The following is a 17,018-nucleotide window of genomic DNA, read 5'->3' as shown; positions in this document are numbered from 1 at the left end:
ACAATCTCTGAACTGGAATGAAACAAGTCACACAATTCAAATATAGACGATTTTTCTGAGGAAAAGGGATGAATGCAATTTTATTTCAAATGTGTAAAAAGGTATAAAGAAATCTCTGCTAAATATTTTAGAGAAATAATTATGTTGTGAATTTGTATCTCATTCAATCGTTTTGATAAATATGGGTTTCATCCACTAGAGTTCCCAATAGTAAAAACTAAAGTAGAATGTGCTTAGTATTCCTAAAACAACGAAACCCTCGAAAAACCAAGTAATTAAGCAAATTTAAAGAAAAACATTACCAAACTACACATTACGGCATGAATCATGATGTACCCCGAAACATTTAGTTAACTTGGAAACATCAGCTGGCCCATACTCTAGGGCTGTACATCGTGCTTGAGATTTTTTCTATATTCTTTACTGTTTTTTTCCAAACATTTTTTGGAGTCTTAAAAAAACCTTCAGAAATTAAGTCTACAAATGATAAGCAGGCTCCACTGAGTATGTGGAAGTGAGTCCATAGAAAATGTCAGGCTCGAAGATCATCTGGATGGGTTGACTACCAGGTGGGGTTATCGCATTCACAAAACAGACTTCAGGTCCCCCGTGCGCTGCGGTCTGATCTGGGGCTTTCTGGCAGTTGAGATTATGTGGATTCTTCCCACTGGGGCGGGAGCGGCGGTGGGTGTGTGGAACGGGTTTGAAGGTGGGAGAGGGGGTGGGTGTGTGGGAGGGGTTTGGAGGTGGAAGTGGGGGTGGGCCTGTGGGAGGCGTTTGGAGGTGGGACCGGGTTTGGAATGGGGGAGGGGATAGAGCTGAGGGAGGTGGCAGGGCTGGAAGTGGGGGTGTGGGAGAGGGCGGGAACAGGGAGGGGGTGAGGAGGGGGCGGGACGGAGGCGGGGCGGGGCGCTCTATAGGGGCGTGCACACTCCACAAGGACACGCGCTCTGGGCCACAGCAACTCGCTCCAAGTTCCCTCCCTCGCGCTCCGCGAAGCCCGCCTGAGCCCTCCCACTCGGTGCAGACCGAACCATCGCGGCCGCCGCCAGCCGGGCCCTCCACTGCCTTGTGTCTCGAGCCCCCTTGGCTAACCGGGTCAGCTCTCTATCCGTGGCCTCGCGGAGGCGGCGCGAGGACTAGGCGGCCCCTGCGGCCCGCGCTCGGCCCTCCGGCGGCGCCGGCGGCCCGGACCCCCTTCCTGGCGGGGCCCGACCTTCCTCCCCGCCGTCCCCGGGAGCTTGGCCCCCGGTGGGGGCCGCATCACCCGGGGCCCGGGAGCGCGACCGAGGTAAGCCTGGGGCGGGGGCCGGGGCGGGGGTCGCGCGGGTGGCCGCGCGGCGCCCCAACCGCGGACAATGCCCGAGCCGCGCGCGGCCGGAGCGGAGCCGGGTCCGCCTCTGAGCCTCCGCGCCCGGCCTGGGTGTCCATTCAGCCCGGCCCGGGAGCCGCACTGGCCCGGACGGACCCCCGGCCCGCTGTGAGGGCCGCGAGAGGAGGCGGTCGGCTGCGCGTCCGGGCTGGGCGTGGAGACCGGGCAGGGGCGCTGCGGAGCCGGGCGGGCTTGCGGGGCGCGAGCGGCGGGCTCCGAAAGCGCGCCTGCCGCTTGCTGCTGGAGGAGTGGGTAGGCGAGGGACCCGGACTCCGCTCAACCTCTTTCCTCGCGTAGTCTCCAGTCTCGGGGGCTAACTACTGGAGGGATCAATATTTCCTAGTCGCCGGCTGGGAATTCTTGCAAGAAATGCAGATTCAGAGGCTCTGGAAGTTTGTTTTTGGTTACCCCCTCCAGTTCCACCCATGGTCTCGATCGTCTCCACTTTCTTTGAAAGCACACAGGTTTGAAATAGGATTAAATTGTCCTTGGCTCACTCGTGCCCCCGTCACCTAGCGGAGCTCATAACTTGGCAGCAAAATGCGGGCAGGCGGTGGGAAGCCGCCGGTGCCTGCTGCCCAGCCTAGTGCCCTTTGATTGTTGTTGGAGCAGGAGCTGCGTGGTGGAAATGGCAGTGACAGTTCTCCCTCCGCGCAGGCTGGTGGGGAGGGTAGCAGAGATAACTTTGCTATGTGCTTCAGTTCCTCGGGAAAGTGGAAAGAAAGCACCTGGTGCCCGGCTTTTTAACCCTTTCAGGTTGTATGCAGATTTACCGAGCCACAAAAATGAACAGGCTTTCTTTGCTGCCTAAGATGCAGGCAAACTCTGGGTTTTTCCTCACGGTCATATCCTGTGCAAAATCTGGCACACATCTGTGACAACACTGCATGGCTGGCATTGTAAGGACTACAAACTGATTTGTTTTTGAGAAGGGGAATGTGAGAGTAGAATACGCATTTTTGCAGTATAGATAATATGACTTTCATTTTCCTCATTTCCCCTGCTGGTGTTGAAGACCCACATGTAGCATCTTCTCTCCAGTTTACATGTGGAGTCATTCCGTGGAAAATACCTGTACTAACCTGTACTTATTTTGTGACCTCACAACCCCCGGTCATTCAGATGAGCTAGTAAGCATAGTTATTTTAACATAAGGGCGAGGTAATGATAAGCCAGACTTCTTTGTCCATAACATCCCATTGATTTATTCTATGGTATTTATGGTGCTACTATAGATCTTACAACAGTAAAGTCACTAATTGAACAGGGAGATGGCCGTGCTTTGTCAGCTTGATAATCTGTAAAGTGCTTTGAGCTGTGCCTGGAACACAGTGTTAGGTAAGTGTCACCTAGTTTTATTTTTTATTTTTATTTTCAGTCCATGTGTTTTTCTGTTTGGAAAACGGTTGTTTTGTTTTTCAGATTGCAGCACTTTTAAATCATGGTCTATTTTAAGTCTGTGGTTTAATTTTAGATCAGAATTGAGGTTGGGTTGTTGTTTTGCTTATGACTGACAGTCTGTTCTGTGTATTCTTATGCACAATGTATAGCAGATCTGTAAGGGCAAGAACACAGTCCTGAGCCGTCATATCCAGGTACATTTCATAATAAGGAGGCTTAATTATCCTTAAGGGCCTAAATGTCTAAGAAGAAGCCTAGACAATAGGGGAAATGTGGGCTCTGGACCCTATTCTGAACCCCCTCGTTCTCTAGGTTGACAATAATACTTCTGATTCCTACTTGAAATTCCACTGTGGTGGCACAACAGTGAGGTAACACCCACTGGGTCAAAAGTTAATGAAGTATAAACATGCACATTGTATATACATCAACCAGATCCTATAATTCCTACTTGTGCTTTCAAATCTTTAGAGCAGCCTAATTAGCTAACACAACGAAAAATGGAAACTACTTACTTGCCATGTGTCTGCAACCAAATGATTGTGTTTGCTAGCTAGATATCTTAAAAGATTGTCAGGGGTTTACTTTCATTTTGAGATTCCCCCCCCCACCCCCACCCCCTTTTAACTTTGAAATGATATCTCTTTCATTCTTAAACAGTTAACTTAGCTAATCAGAGGCATGGCTAACTCTTGGGGCCCTGCAGTACCAAAGCTGCTGTAGGCACAGTCTAGCAGTAGGTGGCGCTGTGGGTAACGCTGGTGGTCAGAATTGGAGGGGTTAATTTAGTAATCCCATTGCTTGCCCTCTCCCCCAAAATACACTCTTACCACACAAATACCATCTAATACAATCTTTTTAGGAATAAACTTTTTAAAAAGTCTCTCCTTTTTATTTCAACCTTTTTTAGACTCTTTTAGATTTTTCTTTCTGAAAACCCTAGTGTTCCTGGTGTTAAGACAAACATTGCTTTGTAAAAATCTTATTTAATTAACTGTACTCTTTACTCTTATTTTTCTGTGATAGATTAAGATTGATCAATCAGAGCCTAGAGGATCTCCAACTAACCTGGACTTTTTTTCAGTACTTAACCTGTAAGGGAAACAAATGGTAAGAAACCCAGTTGCATTATGACTTTAAGAAAACGGCTTCTCATTTATTCTGATTTTTACCATTTTTCTGAGTCCCAATATGATGCAATGAGCATTGATATTCAGGATGAAGACTCCGAAGCTCTGCAAAGCCATGACTCATCCCCAAAAAATATATTCATTCTATTTAATACAGCACCAAGGATAGGGAGTGAATAAGAAGACTCAGAACAAGGACTTTGTGGACTGTAATCCGAGTTATCTCTGTGGGCTGGCTCGGGGACTGGCCTCGTCCTAGGCAGTTGACAGTGGATTCTCTTTATTCCAACACAGGATAGTTGTTGTTATCTTCTCTCTTCGGGTGACATGGAGTGACTGGCTGAGTCACGTAGCTACTAAGTAGCAGCGCTGTGCTTTTCACCCCGGGCCTGTGTGCCTCTGGAACCCATGGATCGATCTTTCCACCACACCATGTGGAATAGCCTCTGTTTTGCACATGCAGGAGGTGCTCAGTACATTCTTTTGGGGTTTGATACCAACACATCTCTTCTTCATAGCTCAGTGATATGCTTTGAATGTCCTGGGTAACGTTGGGAGTCCAAAACAGGAGAAATGAAGCTAATTTTAATGTTCAGGGATAACCTCCTGAGATTTCACAATACTTACTAAAGATTGCTTATTTTAGAAGGACTGAGGAGAAGGCTGGCAGGTTTAATTTCTTTGAACCATGTAAAGGCCAGTGCAAATGGTTTAGATTATGAAGTCGTGTTGGGTCTGTTTTTGGCTTTTTTGCTCAGGTGAGCTGGTGAGAGTTCTAGCCTTCCGTATACCTCCACTGGCTTTCCTTTCCTTGCTTTAAAGGAGCTTCATTCATTTCCATCACTTAACTACATCAAATAATTAAATACGTTATGATGATTAATGAAACACTGGATCAAACCTCCTTTCAATGTATTCACTTTTTTAATTTTACACTTTAGCCAGAGCTGAGTTTAATTTTTTAATGGTCATTTTTGTATTGAAAGCATTATAGAAATACAAAAAAGTAGTATTGGAGAATTGTTCAGAAGAGAACACAGACTTTGCCCAAAATGTTTACCAAAGAAGCTAAAGGTAGCATTGATTCTGAAGTTTGAAAGGATAAGTTGAGATCATTTGCATGGAAGATTTTGGAGAAAGTAGTGAGAAATACAGTTTTTCATTGTTTATGGATGTCATCACCCACACAATTAACTACAGATAAGGAAGGTATGGGCAAGGCTTCCAAATGTTTGCAGAATACACTTTCCTTCTGTTTTGAAGCCTGGGTTTGTTTCTAGATGATCTCTTGTACAAAATTAATGACCTTAAATCATGCATATTCCTATTATGGCACATTGGGTTTCCTCCTGCTTGTGAAAAGGGACTGTGTGTGATGTTTATGTTTTTAACATTTTGAGTCTCATAAGAAGAGTCACGTAAGAACACAGCATTCAAAGGCATAAGACTGGGTTTTTTGGCTTTTTTTTTGTTGAAACTTTAGTAGTTAGTAGATAAGCAATTTACTTCCTCTTTCCAGTGTGTTTGGTGATAAAAATAGTGAACATGTGGATGATTAAACAATTTCAAACTGGGACTAGCGCAAAAGCTGGGATTTTAAAATTGTAAACACTTTAGAGGGAAGTTCAAAGGTGAATACTATGCAAAAGGAAACAATATGTCATTTGGCAGACAGGTTTCTAGAAGGATTATAAGAATTCTGTGGTGTGTTTTATACCTCAGAGCAAGATCAATGGGTTTTGAAATTGTCCAGTTCCAGATAAAGCTTTTAAAGATACACTTTAGAAGCATATGGGAAATTTTTGAGTGGTTATGTTGTCAGGCAAATCATTTGCTCCTCAAAAACCCCACTGGAAGTTTGTTTTCTTTTCTTTTTTTGTCTTTTTCAGGAGAAATCACAGATATGCTTCAAAATAATCATTGCCAGCAATTTTTTTTTTTTTTGTCTCATTGACTGGAACTTAATGAAAAGAAAGTAACTATGAGAAGGAATGTAGTTTAGTAATTTCTTCCATTATGATTATTATGTTAAATGGATATTTATAGAGGATTCAATGTGTGCCTAGGTACTAGGGATAAGCAGTGCCCAAGAAAGACAAGGTTCTTGCTCCTTTGAGGCTTAATGGTATATCAAGTGGAGGAAAAGCTAATAAAATAAACAAATAAATGAAAAGCTAGGGTTTTTTTTTTTTAAGATTATTTATTTATTTTAAAGAGAGAATGTGCTCGTGTGTCTGCATGTGGGTGCACTCGAGAGGTGAGGGGCAGACGGAGAGGGAGAGAGAGAATCCTTAAGCAGACTCCCCACTGAGCACAGAGCTTGACATGGGGCCACTCCCGGATCCAGAGATATGATCTGAGCTGAAATCAAGAGACAGACACTTAACCAACTGAGCCACACAGGTGCCCCATGAAAAGCTAGTTTCAAGCAGTAGTTAGTGCAGTCAGGAAAGAGGGTGGCATTCCCAGCTAGGCTGGGTGGTCTGAGAGGGCTCTGGAGGATGTGTGAGCTGAGACTTAAGTGGGAAAAAAAAGAGGCAACCTCTGCAAGGTCTCTGGGCAGAGAGGACAGCTTATGCAAAGGTCCTGAGGCAGGCAGAACAGGAGATAGCATCAGAGGAATCAGGTCAGCAGGGCCTTCTAGACCATGGGGGTTGGGGGAGTGGATTTCTGTTTATTCTAAAGTAGTGGGAGCTGCTGGAGGGTGTGATACAAGGAGGGCCAGGCTGTAGTGTGCAGATTCGGCAGCTCACATGGCCTTCCTTATGGAGAATGCATTGCCAGAAAAGAGTAGAAATGTGGAGACAGAAAGCTGTCCTGGTGACCAGCCAGTTGGACTAGAAGGAAAGAAAGGGAATGGGGAGGGGACCCGATGTTTGCACAATTTTGAATTTCTCCTAACCTACCCCACTATTGATCTTAAGCTGCATCATTATCGTACGTAACACCACGAAAGAAAACACACCGCTGGTTAAGCTGCGACATACCACTCATTGTGATATGACTCCTGATTTCAGGTATTAAAATGGGAAAATAGATGTGTCTTAGAATCAGTGAAATATGGTATACTCTGGAGCTGGAGCTGAGAGGGCTTGAATTTGTATTTTATTTCTGTTTGTGTATCAGTGATAGAAGTTGAATCCTGTTATTTGGAAGAATCTGGGGGTCCTATGTAGTGGAATCCCCTCCCTCAGGATTGGAAGCTGGTGTAGACAATTGCATCCAGTGTCTGTAGTCTTTCTGATATTTTCAAAATATGTAGAGCAGGCATTCACAGATGCTGTTGCCCCACATGCACTACAGGCCGCTGGTGTCAGAGATCAAGGAAAGTGGGACGGCCCAGATTTGTCAGATTCGAGGGGAGTCAGCGGCACCATGTACACCTTCAGAGTGGGTGGCAGAGCCCTGGGGAATTACTAGCTTTATTTGTTTGACACCAGGAGCAGGGCAGAGTGAGGCCAGGGTGAGGGGTTCGGTTTGGGCCATGAGGATTCCAGGCCAAACACTCATTTGAAGGCCAGCCTGTAACAGAGAGGCTGAGAGAAAGTTTTTAGGTGTGTCTGGGGGCAAAGATTGGCTCTGTGTGAACTTGAGTGAGTTATGGAGGCTTCTGGAACCTCAGTTTCCTGATATGTAAAATGGGGATAACCTCCTTCCTGTCGTACCTGCTTCATAGGGTTGCTGGGATGGTAAGATGGTGCTTGGGAAATGCGGAGCACTCCAGTGAGGCTGGGTGCTCTTACAGATCTCAAGGGCCGTTCCATCTGTCTTGTCTGTCCTCATCATATAGGTCAAGGGCTGAAAGTCACTTTTTCAGAGACTTACCCTGACCCCGGGACCTAAGGTAGCCCTTTCTCCAGCCACTCTCTTTCCCATCGTCCTGCTTTATTTTCTTCACAGCCCCCGCGTCTATCTAGAACCGTGTAATTTCTCTACATGTTCAAAGTATCTTCTCCAGGCTGAAAGGGATGCTGTCATGGCGGCTGCCCAATCCACATTGCCTAGAACCGTGCCAGGCCCCTTGCGGGGCCTCTGAAATACTTACCCTGTGGGGTCTGGGTGTGACCTGCTGGTGAGGAGGTCTTTGCCTGTGGGACCTTGAAGGTGCAGCAAAAAGGTCAGAACTCAAGCAGAACTCTGCTCTCACCTTTGCGTTTGTGCTATGAGATGACTGGCTTTCCAGTGAGGTGGCTATACCTGAGGTCCCTCGGACAGGTTTTGAGTGGTCCTTGGTTGAGTATTTTGGGGACAGAGAGTCAGAGGAGAGGGATTTCTTGGGGTAGGACACGCTCGTGGGTTTGCCCTGGCCTTTCAAAGAGCATCACTGGCTTCATCCTCAAGCCAAGTGTCATCCAGGGCCTCCCTGATATGTGAGATGCCAGCTCTCAGGCACCTTGTCCTTCTATCAAAACCACAAGAGGAAACAAGGTAGAGAAATGTACCCACTATAAAAAGCAACCAGTGCTTGTCAGGCTGCCCTGGCTGTTCCGGAAGCCGGCCATGAAGTTGGGGCCGCAGCCGGCAGCCTGATAGACCTGCGCGGTCAGCAGTCTCGACTGCGGGCTCTCGCCCCTGTGTCTGAGCCAGATCATGTTACTTACGATGCCACATCTCATTATAGTGACTCTGGTCGGGGCATTTGGATGCTATTTGTATTTCGAAAAAGGAAATCATACCCACTTTAGAAATAAGCTTTCACGGTGCTCGCTTGTTGACTGTGGTCCTTGGGTGAAGTTTAGTGAATAAAATGCAAGGACTTCTTTTTTCTTCTTCTTCTTCTTCTTTTTTTTTTTTTTTTTATATTTTCTTTCTCTTTTTCTTTTTTTTTTTTTTTGTTTTTTACAAGAACTTATTTTCAAATGCTTATGTTGACACACTCCACAATCATAGGTGTATGCTTGTATTTATTCACTTACACGTGCAAACTATTTGTCATCTTTCTTTCCCTGGCTACCATGGGGCCATCCCTTCCACAGTTGGTCAGGAACAGACGGAAACAGAACCCAAAAGTGTTGAGAGATACCATTGAATCCTGACAGCACTTCTGTGTCTAGAACAAGGTGAAATGGAAGGCTCATTGTACTCTTGACTATGAGTTGGGGATTTAAAAAATCCTTTTAATCTGTCCCTGGCCTGTGCTTATTCAAATGATCATTAATTGGAATGTTGTGATTTTTAAGACTCAGATGTTGTTCTTCCCAAGACATTTTGTTCTTGTTTAGTGACCATGAAAGAAGAAGAGAAATCTTTGTGTTGGTTCTGAATGTGACTGGTCAGGGATGGTCTTCATAGCTTCTGCGGGCTTTGTTCTAACCTGCAGCACGAATCTGGTGTGTAACCATATAAACCTTTTTATAATGTTTTGGTCAAAGTGGCCACCATCTCCGAGGGGATAGACAGGCTAACAACTCAGTTATTTAACCTAATGAAGATTTTCTTTTTTTCTAGTTCCCCCTAGGGAATTTATACTTATAGCTCTTGTAGAGGGAGAGGATTATAATCATATAAATCTACATTTTGTGGAAAGTTGAAATAAGGTTCTATCTGTGTATGTGTGTGCGTGCATGCGTGTGTGTGTGTAGAGGTCCAGTTGTCAATACGAACTTCGCAGTGGCCATGTTTCCCAGTTAGAAGTGGCTCTCCCGGCTCCCCAGTGGCACACATTCCGGCTCATGTGGCCTATTTTGCTTATCTGATTTCTCCTCCAGGTATTTTTTTTCCTCTCAGAATTCACCAGCACAGAACTGAACTGCTTTAGTTCTTAATCCCCATTGCTATTTCCACATGCCTTTTCGAGTAATTTCAGTGTGAGGCATTCAGCTGTTGAAAAGCTCTGTCTGCCCTTCGGACCTTTCCCAAAAGGTGTTTAGATACTGTGAGTTAATGATAAAGAGACTGCATCACCAAGACCTTTTCATTCAGGATACTAAGAAATAATCAGACATTTTGTGTCTTTTTTTTTTTTTAAAGATTTTATTTATTTATTCGACAGAGATAGAGACAGCCAGCGAGAGGGGGAACACAAGCAGGGGGAGTGGGAGAGGAAGAAGCAGGCTCACAGCAGAGGAGCCTGATGTGGGGCTCGATCCCAGAACGCGGGGATCACGCCCTGAGCCGAAGGCAGACGCTTAACCGCTGTGCCATCCAGGTGCCCCGACATTTTGTGTCTTAAATACTTAAATATCCTCATTTTAATTTGGACTTTTTTATATGACCAGGTAGTATGTGTCAGTCTTAGATACCTCGTGTTGGTCAGGGTTCTCCAGAGAAACAGAACCAATAGATTTCTGTCTCTGTCTCTATCTCCATCTCGTTTTAAAGGAGATTTATTACAAGGAAGTGGCTGGTGAGGTTATGGAGGCTGGGAAGTCCCAAATCCGTCATTTGCAGGCTGAAGACCCAGGGGAGCCCATGGTGTAAATTCCAGAGTGAGGGGTGGGGAAGACAGATGTCTCAGCTCACGAAGTCAGGCAGAGATCAGACCCTCCCTTCTCCCTCTTTGTTGTATTCAGGCCTTCGACAAACTAGATGAGGCCCACCCACATTGTGGGGGAGGGTGATCAGCTTTACTCAGGCTATCCATTCACGTGTCAGTCTCATCCAGAAACATCCCTACAGACACGTACTCATTCAGCCATGTATCTGGGCACCTTGTGTCCCGGTCAAGTTGATGCATAGACTTCTCTAGTCCTAATGCCATGTCACTGCCTGTAGTAGAAGAATGGAAGTGACCTCAGGCGTTCTGACCTCATCCATCCTCTGAAGTGTCCTGTTGCTCTTCTTGAAATTGTCGGTGTGCCTTGTGAATGGGGTCACGTGCATCTCGGTGATGCCTCCTTTGACGCGGAGGATACAACATCAGTGAAGCAAAGATTCATCTCTTCATTTTCAGGGAAAAATAAAGCTTTGTCACTTTTTCTTTTTTTCTGTCACGTTTGGCTCCCCTGTCCCCTCGTGGAACAGAAAGTTACATAAAAGGAATATGATGTCAGCAGGTATTTTTTTTCCTTGCATTTTGATGTAAAACTCCTATAAGAAGCTTCCTTCTACCAATAAGAGGATAAATTCCTCAAACCTAAAATAGCAAACATACTGGTAAGCAAGACAACTTTTGTCTGTGCTCATAGATTTTTAATCGATTCGTTGATGCTTTGTGGTCTAGTGAAATGACATGATAAGAATCATGAAAAGCATTTGGAAAGGGGTGAATTCTTCCCCCTGCAGCTGAGCTGATGTTGACGTTGGGAATGCACCCCATGAAGGGGAGAGCCCTTCGGATTGACGGGTCTTTACAGCTGACGTGCAGCATCTTGATATTGAAGTCAGGACCCTGGTCCACTTTGACGTCCTCTCTATTTCCCTCTCTCCCTGACTCTGAAATATCTCCCCTGCCTGCCGCTCTCTGCCTCCTTGGTGCACGTTCCATCTTAGTTCAGTCCTGGGCCATCTTCTCCTTTCTGGCTGATAGCCCTGCCCTGAACCTTCTTCTCCTTCCTGCCTCCCTGGTAGTCTCGCCAAAATTAGCTGAGGTATCGGTCTGTCACATTGCTTGCCTGCCCCAAGCCCAGACCACATACTCAAAACAAAGTCTTATTAAGATTCCATTCCAGGGGTGCTTGGGTGGCTCAGTCAGTTAGGTGGCTGCCTTCGGCTCAGGTCATGATCCCAGGGTCTTGGGATCAAGCCCCGCATCAGGCTCCCTGCTCAGCGAGGAGCCTGCTTTTCCCTCTCCTTCTGCCTGCTACTCCCCCTGCTTGTGCTCTTTCTCTGTCAAATAAATGAACAAAAATCTTTAAAAAACAAACAAACAAACCCCAAAGTATACCATTCCTATTCTTCCTGGTGTGGCTTCCGTGTCCCTCCAGCCCCTTCCCTTGGGCGTCTCCCTGCAGTGCACCTGCTGTTCATTCTGTCCAGAGTGCCCGTTCACCTCCGCTCTGCTTTGTGCAATCCTGGTCACCCTAAAGCGGTGTCTGTCATGCTTCCTCTCTAATTATTTTCCTTGATCATAAATGGTCTGAATAAAAAAGAGCAGAAGAGGGGGCACCTGAGTGCCTCAGTCATTTGAGCATCTGACTCTTGATTTCAGCTCGGGTCTTGATCTCAGGGTTGTGGGATCGAGCCCCGTGCTCAGTATGGAGGCTGCTTGTCCCTCTCCCTTTGCTCCTCCCTGCCTGTTGTCTCCCTCTCTCTCTTTCTCTCAAATAAATAAATAAATAAATAAATAAATAAAATCTTAAAAAAAGGAAGAACAGAAGAAACAATCATGTCTTTTATGATATTTAAATAACTTGAATGCAAGGGCATAAAAGTATATCTCTGCCTTATGACTATTGTATGACTTGATAGAGGACATAAATCATAGTTAAACCAGCAGCTTCTTGTGAATATCTGCATCAGTCTTAAGCCACTCTGCTATGTAAGTAGTTTGCATTTCAAGATTGAGGTGAATGATCTCTCAGATGCTGAAGGAGTTTGCAGCTGGGATCAAGGCACCACTATTGATAATATCCTGAGAGATCACGGAGAAGACGGAAGTGCCGGAATCAAGTCAAATGCCCTGATTTTTCAGAAAATGACAAGATCCTAGACCTGCCTGTCCAGTATGGGGGCCACTGGCCACACATGGCTACTGAGCACTGGCTGTGTGGCTAGCATGGATTGAGATATCCTGTAGGTGTAAAGTACCAGACTTTGCAGATTTAGCTTGAAAACAGAATGTAAAATAACTCATTAATATTTTTTGGATATTTTGGATTGATTGGGTTGGATAAAATATATTGTCAAAAATGACTTCATCTTTTTCTTTTTAATTTTTAATATACCCATAAGAGGGTTCGAAATAACCTATGGTTCACCTTTGCAGCTTGCATTGTATTTCCATGAGAGGATGCTGTTCTAGACTCTACAATTCTATTATTTTACTCCCTATCCTTGGCAGCATTCTAGAACATAGTGTTAAGCAGATGGTTGTGTGCTTGTAGCAAAGGAAGTAGTGATAACTAAAAGCAAGAACAGTTCACTAGGAACAAATCATGCCAAGCTAACCTCATTTTTTTTCCCCCCGATCAGGTTTCTAGCCTCGAAGGTCAGAATGCTTCTGTAGATTTCCATTTGGGTTTCTGTGAAACACTTGAAACATGTCCTCTGATAAGCTCAAGAACAATTTAGAGTACATAGAGTTGTGGTCGATTGTGTGGCTGTGTCTGTAGCTGGTTGAACTCGGTTCTCAGAGTAGCTCGTATTGATTGTTGTGTCAGAAACAGGCTGGGGATGCTCTCCGGCTTCCCATAGAGCTTGTTCCATCTTAGTCACATAAGGGAACATAAACTAAGGTCATTTGTGAAGAGGTCAAGTTGGACCAGATTTCAGGCTTCCGTAGGAAGGTACGTCTCACCAGCCATGTTCTGCCACCTGGTCTGGAGTGCATTCACTGCACACATTTGTTTAGTTCGTATGTGTCAGGCACTACGTTGGGTGCTGAGAATAAAGGTCAATAATATATTGTCCCTAACTCCAAAATTTCATCTGATGGGAAAGAAAACCCCCAATAAAACCGTGTGATCACACATTGGTGTGTTGACTGCCCAGCAATGCAGAGACTCTCACCTCAGCTCTGCTGCCACAAAGAATGGCTTAGTATTAATTGGTCTGAAACAAAATCATTATCTTTAATGGTTCATATCTAACAACTCAATACATAATGAATTAATTTATGAGAGGGTTTTTGTCTTAATTGGTTTTATTTATATTTTTTCCAGCTTTATTGAAGTATAATTGACAAATAAAAGTCATTTATGTTTAAGATATACAGTGTGATGTCTTGGTGTATGTATGCATTGTGAAATAGGGACCACAGTCAAATTAATTAACACGTCCACTATCTCACGAAGTTACCGTGTGTGTGTGTGTGTGTGCATGTGCACACATGTGGTGAGAACATTGAAGATCTACGCTCTTAGCAAATTTCAAGTAGAATAGGGTATTATTAGTTACAGTCGTCACGTTGTACATAAGTCTCCAGAACTTATTCATCTTATAAATTAGTTCTCTCTCTTTTTTTTTTTTTTTAAGTTTGTTCTCTTTGACCAACATGTCCCCATTTCTCAACCCCCTACTCCCTGGCAACCAGCATTCTACTCTCTGCTTCTGTGAGTTTGACTTATTTAGATTCTTCCTGTAAATATGTGAGATTTTTTTCTGTGGCTGTGGTAGAAAGCTTGGTAATACCTACTCTGAAACATTTCCAGAACAAAATCACCTTGACGGTATACTTTTGGGGGTTTACTGGACCCATGTACTGGAGTGGGTCCTACAAACTACTATTTCTCAAAGAACGTTCTGGCTTTGCCCCCTAGATACCTTTATGGCTGCATTCATACAGAAGAGGATAATTCTGCATTCTGGTCAGGCGTTTGGAACTTCTGTTGAGAACTATGAATCTACTGAGCTCTTAACAATCTAAGAGGCTTATTTATTGTGAATTGTGAATGACTTTTTCAAGATTTTACTTAGCCCATCCCCTGCTTTGGTTTTTTCGACTTTGGTCTTCAAGTAGGTGGCTCTAGGTAACATTTAGGTGGCAAGGCGTTATTTTAGACTCTTCTGGAATCGTCCTCCTGACCAACTAGCCCTCTCACCCATCCCGTACTCTGCTTTGGTTGAAGGAGATTGCAGAGGCGGCCACACAACATCTCTTCCTGTATTTTGGTGGAGGTGTCAGTAAGTACCTCTTGCATTGCTACCATCCAGTGTGCTCTACACTTTACACACTTAAAAATTTGTCAGAGACATGCAAATAATTTAATCATAAACAATAAAGTGAAAGCAAAATTGAAGCTCAACTGTAGCAGTTAAGCTGGAAATCATGACTAGTTTCTTCTCTATCTTGACCTGTTTCTGTGTTTAATTTTCTCTAGGTCTGTTTTCCTCTGATTTTATTTTTTGCTTCAAGATATCTCACATCTTTTTGTGAAAGAAGGCAGGTTTAAAGTAAAACTAGAGGCTTTCTTAATGTAATTTTTGGTCTGTAAGTTGGTTATATAAACTATATTGGGAAGGTATGAGTTGTATATTTGACGTTCTTGAAACTTTCCTATTAAATATTTAAATCGTGGCAGTCAGCTTTTTAATTATTTATTTTTTGTAGATGAAAAAAATATTTAGAGGTCACTTTTTTTTTCCATATCAAATCACAAGTTCTGTTGAGCCCTGTGGCAGAAAAATTCTTACAACTTAATGATCTCCTGTGTAGAAAATCTCAGAGGGGGATCTGGTGATGTTTCTGGGCCATGAACAGCACATTCTCTGGGAGGGCTTGGTGGTGACCGTGTAAGGCAGGCATACCTCTTTGGGTTCCTGTGCCTGAGGGGGCTGCTGGAGGTTACCCAAGGTTACCTCATTTCTTTCTTGGAACAACACTGCAGTGTTGGTATTACTGTGGTCCCACCTTACTAATAGGTGCCAGGAGGTGACATGGAATCTTCAAGTCATCGGGGAGTGGAAAAGCTGGTTTAGTGCCTGGACTCAGTGAGCCAGAGCTGCATACAGCCTCAGCTGTGGCAGAAAGAGGGGTTCCCACTGCCCTCCCCAGCCTGGTCATCCCTGGTGGTGCATCTCATTGCCCTGAAATGGCAGGATGGAGTGAACATTCCCACATTTGTCTTCTCTGGCAGGTGCCTCCCTCCCAGGAGCTGCTTCCAGAGAGGTCCTGCATTTCACTGTCCCCTGGGATGTCTTTCTGCCAGCCCTACTTTTCCCCCAGGCCTGAGAGGGATCATTGATGACCCTCTGTTGGGTTTTCCTAGAGCATCTCCCCATCCTAAGAGACTGTTTTGGAATTAGATGGTGTGCTTTCTGAAACTGAGACTGGCCGGGCTTTACTTAACGAAGATTTCTCCCAGTACTGCAAATGAAGGCAAATATCTGATGTTCCAGAATCTTTACTTATATGTATCAAGGATGGAATATAGCAGCAAGAAATGCCAAGGCCAGTGCAAGAGTCTGAGGGGAGAGGTTTTAGGATGTGCCCAATGGCCGTCCTCAGTCACACGCTAGGGGCTCATGTGGAGATGGACTATTATCCTGTCCAAGACAGCTGCCTTGGCCTGGCATATGTCTGGGCTCGGTAAATAGTAGTTGACAATACTAGAATGGTCTTCGTAGGGTGGAAGAATTAGTGAATTGTATGCTTTGCAGATTACCCGGCCAAGATCCATGAGGGAAAGTGATATGAAGGCAGATTTCAACTTAATGAAGGTCAGAGGTGACCCAGACCAGAATGGGCTGCCATTTAAAATGGACCCTCTGTTGTTGGGATGGGGAAGGGGGTGTCCAGAGGGGGCCTGGACAGTCGGCTTTCTGTCCCCTGTGCTGAGACCAAGATTGTTTTTATCCTGACACATACCAGCTTCACCTCAACCCACATGGCTGTTGCCATTTCTAGCAGGATCTTTCTGACTTCTCATTTTGTGTTCATTTCATCATGCCTTAGAAGCTGAGTCGGCTCCACGGTAGACTTAACGGAATCTATTCAGGGCACTCTCTCAGGGACACAGTATTGGAAAATAAGGTCATGTCTCTCTTTAACACCGAAATAAACTGATAAATGCTTGTAAAGCAGAGTAGGAGAGGAGCGAGGTGGCCGGCCTTCCATTTGGGGGCGTTTGTTACCTCGCTGGAAATGAGACTGGGACACGTGCCTCCTGGGAACGGGGGTTTTCTGTGCATCCCAGATCCTGGCCTCCACAAGTGCAGAGTTATGCATTTGCCTTCCGTTCTTGCTGGCTTGGCAAACGTCCAAGCAAAACAGGAACTCTCGGGGCTGACTTGGCAAAATACATACCAGTTCTTCCTCGAAGTCTTCCTTCAAGTTTGCCTACTGCAGTGGTCCACATCGTCAACCCAATAAGAACGTCTGGGATTCTGCAGTGCCCTGGGGCCCTACCCCAAGTAGGAATTTGGGGGCACTGTGGAGGTGACGTGTGACGGTGCTGCCCAGGTGGCTTTGGGAGCCCCCAGACTCCAACACAGCAGAGTCACCTGGAGAGAGAAACCCAAATTGCCAGTCGGTTCCCAGAGTTTCTAATTCACAAGTCAAGGGGGGACCTGAGAAT

The 17,018-nt window shown here is 45.1% G+C and overlaps 1 protein-coding gene across 1 annotated transcript in view; it reads left to right on the top strand.

The window, feature by feature from the left end:
- Positions 1-320: 320 nt before the first annotated feature.
- LOC123786715 (uncharacterized) overlaps positions 321-17,018 on the top strand; it is a 144,976-nt gene continuing 128,278 nt past the window's right edge. Inside the window, exons 1-2 of the mRNA XM_087864430.1 lie at positions 321-332; positions 1,144-1,291. Of these exons, the coding sequence (XP_087720556.1) occupies positions 321-332; positions 1,144-1,291 (160 nt within the window). The remainder of the gene's footprint in view (positions 333-1,143; positions 1,292-17,018) is intronic.

The sequence above is a fragment of the Ursus americanus genome, chromosome 9 (genome assembly GCF_024610735.1).
Source record: "Ursus americanus isolate L20-20 chromosome 9, mUrsAme1.1.p, whole genome shotgun sequence".
Lineage (NCBI taxonomy): Eukaryota > Metazoa > Chordata > Mammalia > Carnivora > Ursidae > Ursus > Ursus americanus.
The sequence above is the reverse complement of the archived record's forward strand: the minus strand, read 5'-3'. Positions and strand labels throughout refer to the sequence as shown.